Here is a 21505-nt window from a genome sequence, read left to right on the forward strand (position 1 = left end):
GTGGCTCCCTGCTGTGCACAGACCTAACAGAGGGTGATCTGTGTTTACACAGCTGGACCTTGTGATTTCAAAAACAATCACTCCTTGTAAATGTTGATATATTCATTGGAAGTAGTTTGCTTGCTAATGCTTAGAGAAGTCCAATAAAATGTATGCAGTTGCAGTCTTCCCAAATCCGTGAAATCTACATATGCTGCGGGCCAGATGTTTTCCACCAAAAATGAAGGCACTGGTCACCAGTGGTCACTGCCAGGGCTTCTGTGTACAGTACATCAGATACACAGAGGAGCCCAGAATGATTGCAATCTCATTGTTCTGATTCCCTCAATGTTTAAATTACCATTGAATGGATCATATGGTCATTGCACAGAAGCTTTGTTTTATGTGATCCAATTACTGTGCTGGGCAGCAGTGTAAGCTTGCCATGGTCCAATTGCACCTGAAATGCTCAGGGACTCTAGAAATTCTCTAACTATAGTCTCCAACAGGAATTCAGGCACTCACTTTTGGGGCTGAAACTGACCAGCTGTTGTGATTTGTGGAGTGCTCACTGCTGCACTAGAGTGCACTAGAATTTCTAGGCCTAAGTTCTTTAAACTATACAAACTACAACTTCGCAAACCACATTCTGAAATACTCAAAATTCCCTAAATTAGTCCAACGGTGCCCTGAAATACTGTATGATCCATGATGTAAAGGAATAATACTGCAGGACTGAAAGTTCCCTAAGTACCCAAAGTAATCCTTCAAGCAATCCCCAAATTACTCAAACCGCACTGAACTATTCCACTGTACCCTGCAATCATTAGTGGGCTGGCTCGTGCTCACCTGTGGCCAGCGGCCCCAGACACAACTGTTGGCCGTATTTTCCTCACTGGTCAACTCCTCTTTGAGTTTGGAGCTTGTGCAGTGAGACATGGAATCAGAGGCAAGTCAGGGGTCAGGTACTGGCCCATCTGATTTCTGGCGTCCCAGTGGAATCACCAGGGGTCTGGCAGCCAAATGGAAACATATTGAGCTGACAGGCCAGATACGCTCAGTGCGGGTAAGTGGTATATTTTATGCAATATTACTTAACAGTGAGCTGAGGCCTAGTATCCTGCTCCACTTTGCAAGGTGACCTCAAGCCCAGCCTGCCCTCCATCTCCAGATGGATCAGTGTGGATGGGTGGGCACTACAGGCAGTGGGTTTGGGCGGCAGGCAGGACCCAGGACAACTCTGCCCAATGTTTCCTGAATTATCATTTTTCTTTAAATGAGCACACACAATTGCATGTTGTGATAATCAGATGACACGTTGCAATACTCTCCCTGTATCCTGTAGAACTATCCTTAGACCACACCCTGAAATATTCAAGCTGTACAAAAATGCTCAAACTACAGTACCCAAAGCTCAGTAAACATACTGAAATATTCACATTTTAAACAAAAATACTGAATGATCCCTGAATTTCTGAATGGCCGCTGAAATATCAGCTCCCTTAGAGACTGGAGTCCCTGAAAAACTCAAGGGTCTCTTAAGGACTGGGACTAGATTTGCTGGAATTCATCACCAGGAACAGCTGGCATACAGCTAATAAACTTCATAAGTCCTGTGTGTGCTGTGACACAGGGAAGTGTGGCACCTACTGGCAGAGTGGGAAAATTGAATCTGTCAGCTTGCTTTGCCGCTGGTCTCTGGTCCATTCCCTGTGGAGCTCAGTCTTGCTGGGATTCCCTGGCACTGCACTGGAGAATTACTCCTGGGGTCTGTGTCAGACATAGCACCAAGACCCCATTGACTCAGTGAGGGTTATAGGTAACAAATTAGGGAACAAGGGAAAATGTCTTAGTTATTTTACATTATTTTAATGTTTTTAAGCTTTTTAAGTTGGCTTTTAGTTATTTAAAAGAATGTTTAGATTTTTTAAAAATTACTTACTTCGATTTTAAGACAAAATCTGTAGTTTTTAATACTCAATTATACCCTGTAATATTTATCGTGCACCCACAGAACCCATTTGGCAACCTGTAATACTATGCTCTGTAGTGTCAACCTGCACCCTGTAATATTGAAACTGCAGCCCAGAGTATTCAGGATAAATTTTGATATACTCAAACTGCACCTGGCATTTCTTAGCCTAAAATATTCACATCAAAAGCAGAAACAATTTAAATATGCCCTGATAAACACAAACAATTTGGAAAAACTCATGATTTGTTATAATTGAAAAGTAAAAAAAATAAAATGGTGGAAATGTGAAATAAAAACAGAAAATGCTGGAAATATTCAGGAGGTCAGGCAGCATCTGTGGAAGAATTATGAGGTAAAGGGAATTATGTTACTTTTTCGTAAAAGTAACTTTATTCAAACTCTTGTTAAAGATTCCACGTGCAACCTGACTTCCTAAATATTTCTAGCATTTTCTGTTTTTATTTTATATTTTACAATATTCAGGCTGAACCATGAAATACTCAAACTGCAATGAATATTGAAATAATAAAATTATGACCTGAATCATCGATCCACTGAAATACTAAAAACTACCTTCAGGATACTCAGCCTACATATGAAATACTTAAACTTCAATCTTAAATACTTAAATAATACTTTGAAATACCCGACTATACATTGCAAACTAACACTTAGACTGCATCCTGAAATATTGAACTTTAATTCCACAATAATTAAACTTCCCTTTAAAATAAATAAATCCTGGAAAATTCCAATTCTACCCTGAAGTACTAAAACCACATCTTGAATGATAGAAGCCATTCTTTGTAATGGTCAAACAAAATCCTAACATACCTAATTTCTATCCTGAAATCCTCAAACAACACTCTAAAATATCCAAACAGCATCCTGAATTTTGTAAAATCTCTGAAATACTCTGACACAAGAAATCCTGCAGTTGCTGGATGTATCTGGAGCAATACACAAAAAGTGCTGGAGGAACTCAGCAGGTCGGGCAGCATCTATGGAGGGAAATAAACAGTCGACGTTTCGGGCCAAGACCCTTCATCAGGACTGGAAACGAGGAGGGCAGAAGCCAGAATAAGAAGGTGGGGAGAGGGGGAAGAGCAGATGCAGGCAGGTGATGGGTGAGATCAGGTGAAAGGTGAGTCCAGGTGAGAGGGGGAAGGTAGTGGGTGGGGGGGGGGGGGGCGCGTAGAAGATGCAATAAGTTGAGAGGTGATAGGTAGAAGAGGCCAAGGGCTGAAGAAGAAGGAATCCGGTAGGAGAGCTGAAATACTTTGCGCACCCTAACACTCTCAAAATACAGCCTGAAAAGAGCACAATGCCCTCTGAGATGCTCAAACTGTATCTCGCTAAGCTTATTCTCCTCCTCCTGATACTCAGCTTACATTCTGCAATATCTGACTTGCACTCTGTAATACTCACCTTTACCTACTGTACCCAGTCTACACCCTCAAAATATGTTTTGACAAACTCAAAATGGATTTTGAAACTACATCCTGAATTATTAAACTCCATCTTAACATAGCAACACCAAACCTGAGAATATTAAACTGTGTTGAAATTCTCAATAATATTCTGAAATTTCACCCAGAAGTACTCCAGCTCTTGTTTAACATTCTGTGGAGTACTCAGACTATATTCTGAAATACTCCAACTACCTTTTGAATGACTTAAACTGGGGTACTTTGTACCCATAGAAATCAAGCAGCACCCTGAAGGCCTTATTCCACTTCCTGTACTGCTTGGTTTACATCTGCAGTACTCACTCAAACTACATCCTGAACTATTTTTACACACTTTGCATCTTGTATTATCAATTGGTACCCACAGTACTTGTACTGTGCCCTGTATTTCTCAGTCTGCACCCTGAAGCACGCCTTAATCCATTTAATGCTCATCTTGCTCTCTTCATATTCATTCCACAACATGAACATTCAAATTATACCCTACAATGCTCAACTAAATCTGAAAGTAATCAAACAACATCCTGAGATACTGAAACAATGTTCTGAAATATTTAACCTATACCCTAAGCTTTTGCCTGCCTTTCCTATCCTAAATGATAAACTCTATGGAGCTAGCTGTATTTGTGGATATCTTGGAAGAAACAGCACACAGTGAAATTTTGCCTGTATCTGTGATATCCAGAGTGTGGCCTGCAGTACAGAAGTAATAACCAGTGGCTCTCACCCCAGTGCCTGTGATGTTCACCCTGCTGCCTCCATTGTTTAGCCTGAACCTCCTGTTTCTTCCAGACTTTAAGCAGGATGCTATGAATGCAGTATCTCTTCTTGTGCATTCTGCCACAGTGAAATACCTTACTAACATAATTCCCAATGATTATTTGACATGCGGTGTGAAACAGGAGCAGGGAGTAAGGACCCCTTAGATATTCCACCATGTTGCTGGATATGTGTTTGCACCGGTGTCCTCCAGCCATTGCCGCAAGTTTAATCCATTGCTGGACGGTGTGCCAGCACTTGTCTACTTAACCCCATAATCACTGCAGTAGCATGAATACAAGTGGAAGGTGTGATATAGTTTATTCACAGAATACAATCAATAAAGAAACATTCTTTATGTTCCTAGCGCTGTTCATGGCGACTCCAAGCACTGTGACCTTTGGCAGCAGGTGCTCCATACACAGTATCTAATGATGAAGACAAGGACATGTCCATCATGTTGTGCCCTAGATGTGTCATTGGCTGCATGGAGTCAAGGACCAGATGTTTGGGGTGGGGGAAGGAGTTAAAATAATCACAATCCTCTGGTGAAAGCTGCTTTCATGATCTGGTTACTCTGACTGATGGCTGATCTGGAGACAAGTAGACTTTAACCCTTTTCTGTTCGGCTTCGCCAGAGCTACAGACTGCTGGGTGTGCTCACACATGGTGCTACTTTGGGCTGAAACTGCAAAAACGCTTACAACGTGCTTTTGACGTCAGGGAAGTTAGCCACAAGTCTGTGGCTTAGACAAGGACGCTTGCAGTTAAAATTAAGTGCTGTGAAACCCTTTCCTCTCCATCTAAAGACCAAATTCTAAAATTTAGATTAAAAAAATATGCCCTTGCAGATTCAACACCCTGGTTGAGGACTGAGCCTGGGCTGGAATGGGTCTGAATACTGAAGCATGGACCTAGAACATATTAAGCTTTACTGAACAGTAGCAGGCATCATTTTAAGACGATGCATTGGCGATGGTTTTAGGCATTGTATAATACTGGGGTGGAGAAAGCAGTTCCGAGGTCAGAGTCAAATTTGTGCAGGTAGCTTAGCAATGCTGCTCTCAAGCAAAATTATCAGGACAGCATAATACTTGCCAGTCTGAATTGGATACCTTTGATTTCACAGAAAACACAGAAACTCCCAGATGAGATAATTGTCATAGGTAATTTACCATAAAGGGTGCTGCAAAAACACAGCAAGTTGTTCAGTCTTGGAGTAATCCTTCTCCTGTTGGCTGCAAGTGCAACTTTGTGACCAGGGCCTTCTACATGATGGTGCAGGAGGACAGTGGGTTTCGGAGCTGGCAGCTGCAGGCTGCCCCGCAGTACTGCTGGAAGGTCTGATAGCAGCTGCGGTCTGCCTCCCCACCCCACTGGCCTGGGTTGGCGGTGAGGGCCTCAGCTGGCAGTCGGGCGAGGATGCTGGTGTTGACGGCCAGAGCAGCCAGGCCGTAGTCAGTGAAGAGGACGGTTTCCCGGCGGCAAGTAGGGCAGGAGATGAACTTGTACTTTGGGCAGGATTCATAGAGGATCTGTAGGCACTCTTCACACACCGAGTGCAGGCAGGAGAGGATGCGGGGGCGCTTGTTGGTAGCGTTGTACACGTGACCGCACGTGGGACATTCCAGAGGCTCCGCGGTGGCGGACTGGTGAAGCACGTACTGGTTGACAATGACCTCGTCCGACGGCGTCTGCCGGTGGTAGCACATCTCAGCGCTGGCCTTGCGGTGGCCCTGGCTAAACTTCTCAGCACGGGGCGGAGTCCTGGCCAGCCCACTGGGGCTCCGCGCCTTCTCCAGGGCAGGGACATCGGCACAGGCCTGGTTTGCGATGATCTCCGACTCCAGGGGCCAGGCACATTTCCCAACGAGCGGGGGGTCCCGGGAGCACTGCGAGGGCCCATAGCGGGCCTGCGAGCTTGGGCAGTCCGCAAACTTCTCCGCCGGCACAATCTTCACTGCCTCCATCTTGATGGCGGCCTGCTGCTGTTTCAGGCACGCCATAGGGGAGGATGCAAGTGCCCAAGCTGCAGCTGGGTAGCCCAATTCACAGGCTGGGGCTGTACTCACCACACCGACTATCCATGTCTGCACCTTGCAGGCTTCCCTCTGTACGCCAGGACCTTTCACTTCCCATTCACAAGAGTCAGGCTGCAACACAGTCAGCAGGAAGCATCCCGAACCTTCTGCACAGCCTTCATCAGTTCCAAACACTGATATTTATCGAGCGAGGCTGACAGGTGCTGTCAGTGTCAGCTTTACGACAGCAAAGTCTGACTTCTCTTCCTCTCAACCTCCTAACGGCAGTGAATGCTGCAATATGAAGCACGCAGTGCAAACATGTTCCAGATGAAGCCTCTGTGACAATACTGAGTGAGTAGCGCTCACCCACTGAAGGAATTGCTCAGGCAGGGAGCAGGGAGCCTGGAGATGCTCGCTCAAATCACATTACCTGCACTCGGAGATGATCTGGCGCTTCCAGCTTCTAATTGAACACGGTCTTCCCTCCTCCAGCAAAGTGTGTGTCTCCGTGTTGTTAGTAAGGGCAGTGGCTGCTCTGCAGTTTGCTTTCTCGCTCTGGCTCTGTCTCTCTGAGTCTTCTGTTTACCTCTGATGGCAGTGCTGTCTGCAGCAGCACCGCAGTACTGCAGCTAGCTCACATTTCTCTCATTCAGCACAGTGTGAGGGCTTCAGGCCCCAGTCCTCCAGCACGGGCTAGCTCTGCAACTGAAGCTAACCTCTCTGGCTTGCCTTTTTCATTCATCTGTCTAACCTTCAAAGAGCTCTTGCTGTGGTGCAATCAATGCTGAGAAAGCAGAGGATGATGCTATTGCCATTTCCTTCCTGAGTCACAGTGGCTCGGTGCTGTTACTGCAAGAGAAAGCAGCACCAGCTATTCCCCCGAGCACTTCACACCCTCCTAGTCGACGAGGTCACCTCTAGATAGTTCACACTTAACCCCTCCATTCTCTGTGCTCAGTGTTGATTGCTTTCTCCTGGAACAGACTATCTCAGCTTCTGGTAATAGGCAATTGTGAAAAGAAACTAGATTTCTTCTGAGACACCTTAGAAGCCGTGTTTCACTCTCAAAATTTCCTTACACAATGACGTTTACTGAGCATTTGTGAACATTAGAATTTCAAATTCAAAGTGGGCTAGAAACAGTGTAGTCCTGTGAGTGCTGTAAAGAGCAATTAAAGCAAATGTTAATTCATTGAGAGGGAACGGATGAAGGGCCACAGTTTTCAAAGATCAGTGGTGAAAACAAGGTAAATGAAGAATCTTAAAAGCTGAACACTAAGCATGTTTCAAACACCTACTGATGATAGGATGAATGAAAGATTGAGAGAGGTTAGGAGTCCCATGCATCATGGAGGTCTTCTGACATAGAAACAGGCCCTTCAGCCCAACAAGACAGAGGCTCCTGGGCCGACACGAACAAGTCTGAGACACATAAGGAAAATGGAAATGTTCTTGAAAAGCCAGAAAGTGCTTGGACTTCTCTTCAGATTAATGAGTTAAATGTCTCGTCTTTTTCCTGGTGTTAAGGTTCACAAATTAAATGAGTTTGGACACTCTGAACCTGATATTGCACTGGATGCCACACAAGAATGATTATAAATTGTCATAATGTGGTAATCTGGCTTTAAGCAGGAAATTATCATATTAGATGGAATCCAGAAGACAAACAATGTGGGAAAGTATGATACTGGTATTTTGGGAAGTGCCCTTCTGAGGTTGATTATGGGGAGATATCTGGGACTGCCAGGAGAGGCTACAGTGGTATACACCATGCTGAACTGAGAATCCTCGATAAGACAGCAGAGGTGATTAAGGCCTGGAACCCGTGCTGAGCTGAAGGTGCTTCGTGACGCTGTGTTGAGAGACCTATGCCCTGTACCCAATTTGGTATATTAGATGCAAAAAACTGTAGTGTGGTATTGCCACATAACATTTAGTAGTTTAAAAATCTAACAAAAATACAAAATTAAAATAACGAGAATAATAAAGAATAAAAAAAACAAAAATAAAACAGAATATAAGAAATCATAAACTAACAGCTGCAAATGGCCAATGTGGACCAGGGAATAACACATTGTGCCAATGAAAACCAAGTACAGAACACTTTGAGGCAATAAAGAGCAGCATGCAGACATATCGGGCGAATGAGAGCAAACTACCAATGACTATTGCTACAGAACACAGTGAGCCAATGAGAATCAGATACAGGTATACTGGGTGATGGAACCAATCAGAACTAGGCAGAGGCATACAGGTCTACAGATCAGATATAGACATTTTGATATTTTTACCAACAGTATTTGCCCTTGGAAGGAATTTTGGTTTAATTTACGTTATGATGCTATTGTGAAATTAGATTCTGTTCCCAAGGGAGTACTCTAGCTGAGCTTTCTGAGATGTTTTAGGACAAATGATCTAATTACTGGACATGTCTGCACCTTTAATGTTCAATGTTACATAGTAAGGCATTCAGCTAAATGTAAATATAATTGCCTAAGCTCCCAAATGAAGGAAGTTATCATTTAGGGGGTAAGCTTTGATTGATATCTCAGTGACACAGATGATAAGGAGCAATCAGCAGTGAAAGTTTGGATTTTTTTTCTTAAGGAGTCATAGAGCAAAACAGCACAGATACAGGCCCTTCGGCCCAACTAGTCCATACTGACCACGGTGCCCAGCCAACTAGTCCCAATTTCCTGTGTTTGGCTCATATCCCTCCAAGCCCCACCCCTCCATGTACCTATCCAAGTGCTTCTTAAATGATACTGTTGTACCTGCCTCAACCACTTCCTCTGGCAGCTCATTCCTTATACTCACCACCCTCTATGTGAAAAAGTTGTCCCTCAGGTCTCTTTTAAATCTTTCCTCTCTCACCCTAGTTTTGGACTCCCCTACCCTGGAGAAAAGACTGTTACCACCCACTTATCTATGCTTCTCATAATTTTAGACACTTCTATAACGTTGCCCCTCATTCTCCTACATTCCGAGGAATAAAGACCTAGCCTGGCCAACCTCTCCCAATAACTTAGGCCTTGTAGTCCTGACAACATCCTCGTAAATCTTCTCTGTACTCTTTGCAGTTTAACCATGTCTTTTCTATAATAGAGCAACCAAAACCGTACACAGTACTCCAAGTGCAGCTTCACCAACGACTTATACAACAGTAACATAAGTGTAGTAGGGACTACACTACAACAGGGAGTGAGCCCTGGTCAGTTTGGAGTCTCGAGCAGAGGGTTTAAGTCATTCTTGCCCTAGCAGCTGCCCCTTTCCTTCTCTGTAAGAAGGTCACAGGTTCAAGCCATATTGCAGCTTTCTGAGTGCATGAGGTAACATTAATGAATGCACTGGTTGTTGCATCTCCTGCACTGCAACAAATGGTAATACTTCAGAAAGATTCTCCATGGCTGTAAAACAGTGAGGGAGGTTCTGCATGGTATTCCATAAATGGCGTTTTTATTTCCTTTTGCATAATAAGGTTAGAGGCAGTTCAGGAGATAGCTCATTTGTAAATTGCATTTAGTTCATAGTTGAGGAAGTCAAATATTTCCATTAATGGGAGGATTTGAGGAGTAATAGCAAATCAACAGTCACTGTGAAAGTGTTGTTCTATTCATTCATAGATGTCCTGCAAAATAAACCAGTTGGTTGCAGGGACCTCACAATCTGGAGCTCTTCCATCCACCTTTCAAGAAGACAGGCGATGGCAAGAACATGACACCAGTATTTATTGGTACCATTGCTGTGTTGTGTTTTAATTAGATATTGAGTAGTAAATATACCCTTCAGATTTTGTGTGTGTGTGTGTGTGTGTGTGTGTGTGTGTGTGTGTGTGTGTGTGTGTGTGTGGTGTGTGTGTGTAATGAGCCCACTGAAGTAATCAGAACTAGTTTTACATCCCATGAACCAATGGGAACCAGGTATAGAGACACTACACCATCAGACCAATTAGAATCAAATATAGAAACAATGAACCATTTAGATAAAATGAACAGTGGCTGAATAAGAAACCAGCACGAAACCACGAGATATCACTGAGAATTAGTATGGGCACAGTAAGCTAACGAGAACTAGGTAAGACAGAAGTAGATGGCTTCTTGAGAAGCAACAAGGAGAAAGGTTACCACAGGTAGACTGGTATACAGAGGATTAGTTATGGAAAGATGAACAAATAAGAATACCCTTGGATGCACTAGACCAATAAAAACCAACAATCTGACCAATTGAGAACCAGGTATAATTGTCAGAAACAACCTATGTAGAAATTAGGCTTTTGGTGTTTGGGGGCTGCATATAACACTTACACCAATCAGAAATCACAAAAACGTGTGAAATTGATGCATCCTTACTTTAAAAACCTCTTTTGTGGTTTTGTTCTCCTTTAAGAGTATTGGAACTTGACCTGTGGAAAGTATGTCAGTGTTTTTAAAGAGTTTTCTCTGATAGATGTGAGAGAGCACGGGGAAGGGATTAGGGAAAACTGAGGGAGGGGGAAATGGGGAAGGTGAGAGGGGTGGTGACCCTTGACAGTGAAGCAGGCCCAGTGGTACCCCTGCAGGTGGTCCCTGACCCCCACATTCATCAGCAGCATCAGACTCACAGATCAAGGGGTCTGAGAACTACACATCCGTTATCAGAAGTCTCTATCTTTACACAAGACAGCCGGCTCCAATCTTTTTCTGACAACAATTTCATGGGAGGATCTTTTTAAACATAAAGTGATATCCCATAGAGATACTTTAAATTATGCATAGTTCATTACTTTATGGCAACTGCTCTGCCTGTGACTGCAAGCACAACTCAGCACATCATCGAAAACAGCCTCCCCTCCATGGACTCCGTCTACAATTCTTGCTGCCTCAGTAAAGCAGCCAACATAATCAAAGACCCCATTCACCCCAGACATTCTCTCTTCTCCCCCCCCCCCCCATTGGACAGAAGACACAAAAACCTGAAAGCGCGTACCACCAAGCTCAAGGACAGCTTCTATCCCGCTGTTATAAGACAATTGAATGATCCCCTAGTACGATAAGATGGACTCTTGACCTCACAATCTACCTTGTCATGGCCTTGCACCTTATTGCCTGCCTGCACTGCACTTTCTCTGTAACTGTAACACTTATTTTGAATTCTGTTATTGTTTTATCTTGTATTACCTCAATGCACTGTGTAATGAATTGATCTGTATGAACGGTATGCAAGACAAGTTTTTCACTGTACCTCGGTACAAGTGACAATAATAAACCAATTTACCAAATTATATTGGGTTAATGATGAAGTTGGTAGGTCATGACCTTTTATTTCAATTTCTGTCATTAAATGAACAAAGTAAACCACGCACGTGTGTGACATCATCATGAGTGGGCAATATGAATCATGCGCAGGCAGAAGGGATTAGTTTAATTTGACATCATGCTCAGCACAGACATCCCGGGTCGAAGGGCCTGGTCCTGTGCTCTGCTGTTCTATGTTCTAATACGATGGACAAATGAAATCTTCATTAGGATGAAGTGCTCAGTTCAATTTCCCCATGGCCATCAACAGGAGCCAGGGTAATCCATGTGGCCCTTAGACCCTGCCCACAATTCATCAAAATCATGGGTGATCTACCTCAAGACCATTTTTCTGTACTATCCCTAAATCCCTTAATTTCTTTAATATCCAGAAATCCATCAGTCTCTGAACTCAATGACTGAACATCCATAGCCCCTCAGAGGAGACAATTCCAAAGGTTCACCATCCTCTGTGTGAAAAAAATTCTCTCTCAGTCCTAAATGACCTCTCCCTTATTCTGTGACCCCTGATTCTGGACTTCTCGGCCAGGGGAAACATCCTCCCTGTCTCTATCCTGCTGAGCCCTGTCAGAACTTTGTAGGTTTCAATGAGATTTCCTGAACCCGAAGGAACACAGTTCTAGTCTACTCAATCTCTTACAATAAACCCACCATCCCTGGAACCAATTTATTGAACTTTTACTGGGTTCCCTCTAAGCCAAGCATGTCCTTTTTCAGGTAAGCAGACCAAAATACTCCAGGTGCACACTCATCAAAGTCTTGAGTGATTGCACTAAGATATCTTTAATCCTGCAATCAAATCTTTTCGTAATAAAGATTTACCTTCTTAATCATGTGCTGCATCTTCTTGTTGGTATCCGGTGTTGAGTAAATTTTCCTTTACATGCATGACTTATGCATAAAAGACGTGCAAATGTGTCTAATTTCTAGGTGGGTGAACCAATGAGAACCAGGAATAAAGAGGAAAACATTAAACCAACTTTGTTTTACTTATTTATTCTTCAGGATTTATCGCCCATTTATTGTCCTTTCCTAATTCCTAATGGTTGAGAATAAAGCAAAGGCTATAGGACCAAACAGCGTTGGCAGCTGTGCTCCAGAACTTGCTGTGCTTCTAACCCAGCTGTTCCAGTACAGTTACAGCATTGACACTGACCTAATAATGTCAAAAATGGCTCAGGTATGCTCAGCTCACAGAAAACAGGACATATCCAATCTGGCAAATTACTGGCCAATCAGTCTACTCTCAATAATCAGCAAAATCATGGAAGCTGTCATTGACAGTGAGGTCAGGAGGTACTTACAGCACCTAGTTCCCGTTTTGCCAGGACCAAACATGGACCAAAGAATTGAATTCTAGAAGTAAGGGGAGAGTGACTGTCCCTGATATCATGGCAGCACTTGACCAAGTGTGGCATCAAGCAGCCCTGGTAAAACTGAAATCAATGGGCATCAAAGAGAAGACACTCCAATAGCTGGAGTCAGAGCTCACAGATGGAAGATGATGATTGCAAAATTTTCAATTCCATTTGCAATTCCTCGGGAAGTGAAGCAGCCCATGCCTATGCATAGCAAGACCCTGTCAATGGCATGGGCTACTAAGTGGTAAGTAACATTTTCAACACAACAGTGACCATCCCTGCCAAGGGAGAATCAGAGTCAAAGTGACAATCAATGGCATTGCCATCACTGAATCTCCCACCATCACTATCCTGGGCATCACAATTGATGAGAATCTCAACTTGACCAGCCGCAAACACTGTGGCTACAAGGGTCAGTCGGAGGATGGGTATCCTACAACTGGTAACTCATCTCCTGACATCCCAAAGCATTTCACCATGTATATGGCAACAGACAGGAGGGTTATGGAATACTCTCTATTTGCCTTGATGAGAGCAGTTACAACAACTCTCAAGAAGCTCAAGACCATCGAGGACGAAACAGTCCACTCGATTTGCAGCCATCATCCACCCTAAACATTCATTCTCTCTGTCACCAGTGCACATACATTGGAATTACTTGCCCAGACTACTCTGACACCTACCAAACATGTAACCTCTACCACCAAGAATGCCAAAGGCTAGTTGGTGTGACACGTACAGATTCCGCCCCAAGTTACACATCATGCTGACTTGGAAATATATCGCTGGTCCTTCATCGTCACGGGGTCTAAATCCTGGAACTTCCTGCCCAACAGTGCCATGGGAACACCTTCTCCAGAAGGACTGCAGTGGTTCAAGATGGTCACTCACTACCACCTTCCAAAGGGGAGTTATGAGTGAGCAATAAATGCTGGCTCAGCTAACGATGCCCAGATCCCAATAATGAATGTATCGAAAAATCAGCCCTTCCTGAATCATGCACTAAAGTGCCTGAATCCTTCTACATTTCAAAGTTCTGCAATCCCTTACCATTTATATAATATTTTTATTTTTCCTGCCAAAGTGGACAACATTATTTTCCCACATTTTACTCCATTTACCAGATTTTTGCCCTTGAACTGAACCTGTCTGTATCTCAGGTCCTTTGGCCCAACCCATCACTAATTTGCCTGTCTGAGCTGGTCCCATTTGGCCCATATCCCTCTAAATCTTTCTTATCCATGTACTTGTCCAAATGTCTAACAATAACATTGCAATTGTTCCTGCCCCTACCACTCCCTCTGGCAGCTCGTTCCATACATTCTCCACCCCCTGTGTGAAAACTTCTCTCTCAGGTTCCCTTTCAATCTTTCCCCTCTCACCTTAAACCTACACCCTCTAGTTTTAGACTCTCTACCCTAGGAAAAAGACTGGGACCATCCACCTTATCTACGCCCCATGCTTTTATAAACCTCTATAAGGTCATCCCTCAGCTTCCTATGCTCCCAGGAAAACAGTTCCAGCCTATCCACGTTCTCCTTGTAACTCAAGCCCTCCAGTCCCCTTGTGAATTTTTCTTGCACCCCCTTTGGAGCTTAATGACATCCTTGCTATAGTATGGCGACCAGAACTGCACACAATACTCCAAGTGCGGTCTCACCAACATCTTGTACAGCTGTAACAAGACATCCCAACTCTTGTATTCAATACCCTGATCGATGAAGGCAAGCGTATCACACACCTTCTTCACCACCCTGTATAACTGCATTGCCACTTTTAGGGAACTATGTACTAGTACAAGATAAATTGTAAAATGTTGAGGTGCCAGCACCAATCCCTGTGGCTAACATATCCTTGCATCTTTCCAACCAGCAAAAGACCCATTTATCGCAACTCTCTGTTCACTGTCAGCCGGCCATTCCCCTCTCCACACCAAATGTTACCTCTTACAGCATGAGCTTTTACTTTTTACAATAACCTTTGATATGGCACCTTATCAAATGGCTCCAGAAAATCTAAGTACGCTACATACACCAGTTTCCCTTTATCCACAACCCATGTTATGTCTTAAAAGAACTCTAATAAATTGGTAAACATTTCACAAATCCATGTTAGATTTGCCTGATTACTTTGAATTTTTTGAAGTGCCCTGTCATTAATAATAGCTTCTAACGTTTTCCCTGCAATAGATGTCATTATTTGGCCTATAGTTTCCTGCTTTCTGACTCCCTCCCTTTTTCAATAAAGGAGGTACATTTGTTATTTTCCAATCTGATTGAAACTTCTCTAAATCTAAGGAACATCCTTCAGCAGTCCAAGGTTTTTCTCCTTGCTATCAACCACATGGCCAATTGTGTATTATCTTCTTCAGCATGCTCACTGTACTTATATCTAAATTATTAATATATACCAGAAAGTACTTAACAAGTTCCCATGGGATCCCCACTGGAAACGGCCTCTCATCTGCAAAACACCAGTCAACCCTTACCCATTATTTCTGTCAACGAGACAGAACATAGTGTATTTGTACATTTGGCAATCACGTGAAGCATGTGGTATGTCATAGGTTGTGCTGGCTATTGGTGTTGAGCATTTGCTTTTAATAAAGAATGTGTTTATTAGCATCCTAATTACATCCCTTACTAAGCAGGAAATGAAAGATCCCATGGTTGCCTTATTAGTGATGAGTTTGAGACGTTCTGCTTGAGAAAGTAGTGATAGTAATCAAGTATGAAGCAAAGGAAAATGGGGTTCTGAAGAGAGACTGATGATGCTAGTAGGCAGTGAATGTGGTAGATAGGTTGGTGAGCTGCAGAATTCTGAGCCATCTCACCTATTGCTTTGTATATGGAATGACTGGAGAGGTTCCTGAGAGTGAACATTGTCATGGGAGAGGGCACTGGACAGTGAAACGTGGCCATACATAAAAAGAGGAAGGTGATTTTGTAGCCAGTAGAAGCCCAGGGATATCTCATAGGATGATGTTTATGAGCACCACATATCTGGGATTAGGTCCTACAGCCTAAAGCTTTCCTCCTCACTGTCAACCACTGGCCAATTCTGGTATTGTCTGCAAACTTCTTTATTGTGCCCCCTATATTTAAGTCTAAATCAGTAATAAATACAACAAAGGGCACAGGACTGAGTATTGTACTCGAAACAGCCTGTCATTCAAGGAAATTATAAATGTTTTGAAGGGACATTTTTTTCATGTTTCTTCGGCGATTTTTGAGAGTTGCACATTTGGCTGGTGTAGTGAGGGATCAAAAACTAATTGGAGATTACTTCCTATCACTGAGGGGGAATATATTGAATGTGGTTGGCAATCCTGTGCAGAAAGTGATATCAGTTTTGATACACCTTTGTACCAGCTACTGCTGTTAGTTGAGCATTATTTGTTTTTAATATAGCATGTTTATTTAGTATCTATATCCCTGTTATATGTTGCTAAGCTAAAGATACAACTTTCGGACCTTTCGGATGCTATGAGATCACCTGGGCTTGGCAAACCAGAGTACTTAAGCAAAACTGTTTAACATGCTGGACTCAACATTTAAAAGGTGTGTACAGAACTACAACCAGTATGAAGATGATTCATGAAAATGTGGCACAGTTTTGTTCAGGGCATGATTCCAAGGTGCAAGCACCGAACAGGCTACAGAAATGGCTGCATAGTCTTCTTCCGAGCTGAGTCATGTGGATGCTAAAGTGGGAAACCAGTGGGTCATGTGAACCCCAAAGGTTGCATATGGGTGTAAGAGGCAGGATGCCTTGTTATGGAAGATACCTGGCCTCATAATGTCTGATGCGTTAAGTGCCAAAGAATAGAGCATATTGCACAGGGGTGCCAGTCCCTGAAGAAAGTAAATGCTAGCAAAGATGGTAGTCCCCCTTTACCTCTGATGCATGGGGATGCATGTGTAGAACTGTCCCAATGGAGTGTCTCCATGCATTGTATTTTGAGAGAGAAAAGGTGAAGGGAACTTACTGCACATCTGAAAAAGGTGTTAAAGACAATACAATTTACAGTATAGTTTAGTAACATCCTAGCTTACTAAACAGCCCTTTTTAGGCACAGAACAATTGCTCTTTTCAAAGAAGGGACTAGAATTGATGCTCTAAACATTTCCTGTCCCAAATTATCTGGCCAGACTAATATGGCAGATGATCCTTATAATGGGTGAACAGCAACAAACTGAAGGGTCCTGTTCTAGGACTTATGCACAAGGATGATGCACAAAGACTGAGAACAACTCTTGTCTCTTGAAAAATCAATCATTGCAATATTAATATGGTAGCGATATTGAAATTTTTGATTGACTAAAAAATTAATTCTGCTTTTCTCTCTCTGCAGATACTGCCTGACCTGCTGAGTATTCCTGATATCTTATGTTTTAATTTTAGGTTTTATATTGCAGCAATGAGTAACACTAGACTGGCCATAGAAGTTCCATTGGTACACCAGGAGATGACTAAACTTTCGTCTGGAAAGGAAAAGCAAAGGATGAAGATAGGATGTATGAAGTTGGACCAGCTGTCAGGATGTCCCTCCTGAAACAATTTCTCAACCACCCTGCTTTTTTCTATTCACCTTCTGGTATCTGGGCAATGAACAAATGAATAGCTGATGAAACTTTGGTTGCTCTGGAACCTCTGAAGGTTTGTCACTGTCACCTATCACTTTGCTCCCACACTGACTAACACAGGAAAGCAAGAAGCAGTTCCACTCTGACCAGTACTCCACCTCCAGATCAGCATCTGCAGATGACAAACTCAGTAGGAAATGAAGAGCAGTGACTGGAGAGGTTAGATAAAATAACACCAGCAAGTAACAATCAGCTTCTTCTCTTGCATAAGTGTGGTAAGAACATTGCTGATAGCATCTTTAAGCAAAATGGAAAGTACACAATAGCATAGATGCACTTGTAGTCAGCACAATGGTACCTGGTTGGTACATCATCAACCACCAGGGATATCTACAATGTTAGAATTGCCAGAGTCAGATGAGGCACAGAATGTGGGACCGACCACAGATGAACAAGACCTGCATGCAGTCCCTACTCTCAAAAAGCACCCAAAGCTCAGTAGAAGTTTTCAACATGGTCTATCCACTTAACTAAGAGCCTGGAAGCAGTGAAATTAATGATAAGTTGAGATGCACAATGAAAGACAATGGGTAGACTGGTTCTATAGTCCACCCAAAGCTCCTTTCTGTTAACTTCAACGTGGCCCATCCAGCACCACCTGATCAATGCCCAATCAGTTTATTTCCCCTACCTCTTAGAGCCTCAGTGTCTCACACAGAGACAGAAAATGATGGAGACACTCCACAGGTCAGGCAGGATTTATGGAAAGAGAAACAGTTAACATTTGTCCCAGCTGTCTTTCCACAGATGCAGACTAACTTGCTGAGTGTTTCCAGCATTTTCTGGTATTTCCGATTTCCAGCATGTGCAGTTTCTTTTAATCAACAATATCTTGTACCTTGCACAGTAGACTAAATTGATGTTCATTTAGCTTATGTTTTGCATCTGATCTCAATAGAGCATACCATTCCTATTGTTCCTTCACAATGAATGTGCTCCTCAACATTCACCCCCTCACTCTGCCCCCATACCTTTCACACCCACCCCTCCCTGATCATTTGCTATTACCAGGATCTCCGACAGTGATCACCGTGCCTGGTGCTTCCCACAGAATACGTATCTCTACACTGGCCCAGGGACTCCTTCCCTGTTTGCTGATTCTATGCTGATGTTATAAAGATCTCTTATGGTTGTCACAGCCTTCTCCTTTTGAGAGAAAGAGCCCTGGCTTGTTTGATGTTTCCTAATAGGTTTTTTATATTTAAATATTTCCACTCAGTCTCTCAGTGCAGGTGAAGATTTTTTTATTACTAACAAGACCAGCATTTATCGCCCATCCCTAACTTCTTGAACTGTGCAACTCGACTCGCTCTACCTCTCTTCTCATCAGTCACTTTACCTATCTGATTATTTTTCTTATTATTTGTTTTAATTTGTCTTTAATAAATTCAATCTTTTATAAATTATGATAATTATTATTGTAACTAGTCAGAAGTTGTAAAATATTTCTGTGCATTGGAGACAGTTGAAACCTCCCACAAAGCCTCAGAGACTTGACTCTAAAACTTTGACAAGGGATGAAGTTCCTGCCCTGTGTCCTGTTGAAGGTTGTCGGGGTGTTCTGGCCTCAGCTAAACACCAACTGAGCCTGAGCTGCCACTGAGACCTCACTGTGCCTCACTACTCTGCCATGTACTCTGCCTCACTACTCTGTCCTGGAGGGCCAGGACAATTGGATCCACATAGCTGCACAACATCAGCATAGGAGTAGGAAAAGCCTGGTAGGACAAATCACTACCGGGGACATCCAAGAATGGAGAAGGCATAGAACATAGAACAGTATAGCACAGGAACAGGCCCTTCAGCCCACAATGTTGTGCTGAACTAATTAAACTAGTAATTAAGCGCCTAAATTAACTAGTCCCTTCTGCTTACACAATGTCCATATCCCTCCATTCTCTGCACGTTCATGTGCCTATCTAAGAGCCTCTTAAACACCTCTATCGTATCTGCCTCCACCACCACCCCTGGCAGCACATTCCAGGCACCCATCACTCCCTGTGTAAAAAACTTGCCCTGTACATCTCCTTTGAACTTACACCCTTTCACCTTAAGTGCATGATCTCTGGTATTAGACATTTCGACCCTGGGAAAAAGATATCAGCTGTCTATCTATGCCTCTCATAATCTTATAAACCAATCAGGTCTCCCCTTAGCCTCTGGCACTCCAGAGAAAACAACCCAAGTTTGCTCACCCTCTCTTTATAGCACGTGCCCTCTAATCCAGGCAGCATCCTGGTAAACGGCTTCTGTAACCTCTCCAAAGCCTCCACAACCTTCCTATAATGGGGAAACCAGAATTGAAAGCAATCTTCCGGATGCAGCCTAACTCATACTCCCAGGAATGCTCCCTGGATTTCCAATACTGGAGTGCAAAATTTATTGGAGGAGATGAAAAGTAGGAGAGAAGTGTTATCTCTGTAGGGAGTCTGGATTCTTCCAGACTCAAGGTGTGAATGTGGTTGGAGGAGGTGGCTGTGGCAAAGATTACACTCATCAGCTTTCATTGTCTGAGCACCAATCAATGATTCTCCTCACTCAGCAAGGATCTCTGGAACAGGGATGGATTTCAAACTAGCATCAAACCTACTCATTCAGCACTAAAGAGCACACAGAGCCAAAGCTGGCTATGCCCTACACAACAGTGAAATACTTAAACAACCACAAGTGAAGTCTTGTTGAGTGGGTTGAAAAATTGCAGTGTAATTGTTTTATGCAGCACAGTACAAGAAAGAAAATTTCACAAAAAATAACTGTTATCAATTCAAGAAGTCTCACTATTTCAATTGTACAATTCCATGCCGTGTATGCAAACAGAGATAATGCCAATAATGTGACTTGGAGGAAATTAAATTTTCTCTCAATCATCAGAACATCTTGATGACCTACCAACACATGGCCTTTTATGCTTCAGGCACAGTAGAGTTTCAAGCAACTGTACCACTTTAGTTGCTTAAACTTAGTAGTTAAAATCCACGGCTTTTTTCACATCAGTAGCTAATTGACATAAGCATGGAAGACAACAGACATTGAGTCATGGAATCCAGCATTTGATCATGTTTTGAATCAACTGATTCACCAAGGCAATACTCAGCATGGTATGGTTTCACATTAGATGGTTAAAACTGTAGTGAGGAATGACTGATGCCTTGTTAATAAATTATTAGACATGTTAATAGAACTACTAGAACTATGTCTGTGAACTTACATCCTAATTTCTGTTCTTATTGACCATTCCAAGGTGGAGCTGCAGTTCTCAACTCTGTGTGTCTTTGGATTATACCTTTGAAGATCCACATTTATAAGTGAACTGAAAATAATCCTTAAATTGAAATGAAACTTATTATGCATTGTGTGGGTTGTGTGTATGGTGTGTGTGTTGTGCAATGTGTGTGTTATCTGTGTGTTTGTCTGTGTGTATTTTAGGTACTGGGTGTAGGGGTGAGTGGAATGTATGCACGTGCATGTGTGCTGGTGGGAGTAGGTGTGTGCGTGTGTGTGTGGATTGCAGGCACCAGCATTGTTGAATTCACATATCTTGAAAGGTTATGATACTTTATTAGAACATCGTCATGATAATTCATTCTGCGTAACTCTATGCAACTTGGTGTGTCCTTTCTGTAGATGAGAATCTCAGCCGTCTTCTCCTGGTAACTCTTGATGGTCTCTTGCCCCTGCTCTTCCCACTACCTCTGCACATAATACCTCTGCCCCAGCATTGACCTTTCTCTGTAAACCTAGGGACCCTCCCTCTCCCCTGAAACAACTTCCTCCTCTGGGGCAGCTAGAATGTGTGATGTCTGTCTACCATGGGGAGTATGTCTTAAAGGGCTGAAGCCTTACTCTGATCGCTGTCAAACTGCGGAATGAAGAACTAGGAGTAATGTTCAGGATCCACGTTGCCTGCACCAAAAATGTGCTTACATTGTTGCACACTCACACTGAACCGAATGTTGACCGTTTATTAAGTGGACTGAATTTGGTGCAGGTGGTATTTT

The 21505-nt window shown here is 43.0% G+C and overlaps 2 protein-coding genes across 3 annotated transcripts in view; both read right to left on the bottom strand.

Annotated features, from left to right (window-relative positions):
• The window catches only part of LOC127582191 (tetratricopeptide repeat protein 28-like), a 167224-nt gene that overhangs the window by 45459 nt on the left and 100260 nt on the right, over window positions 1-21505 (bottom strand). The window lies entirely within an intron of this gene.
• On the bottom strand, window positions 4487-7020 carry rnf208 (ring finger protein 208). The gene has a single exon (XM_052037305.1). It carries the CDS (start codon window positions 6186-6188, stop codon window positions 5451-5453), a length of 738 nt encoding a protein of 245 aa, XP_051893265.1. The 5' UTR covers window positions 6189-7020; the 3' UTR covers window positions 4487-5450.

This window comes from Pristis pectinata, chromosome 23 (genome assembly GCF_009764475.1).
Source record: "Pristis pectinata isolate sPriPec2 chromosome 23, sPriPec2.1.pri, whole genome shotgun sequence".
NCBI lineage: Eukaryota > Metazoa > Chordata > Chondrichthyes > Rhinopristiformes > Pristidae > Pristis > Pristis pectinata.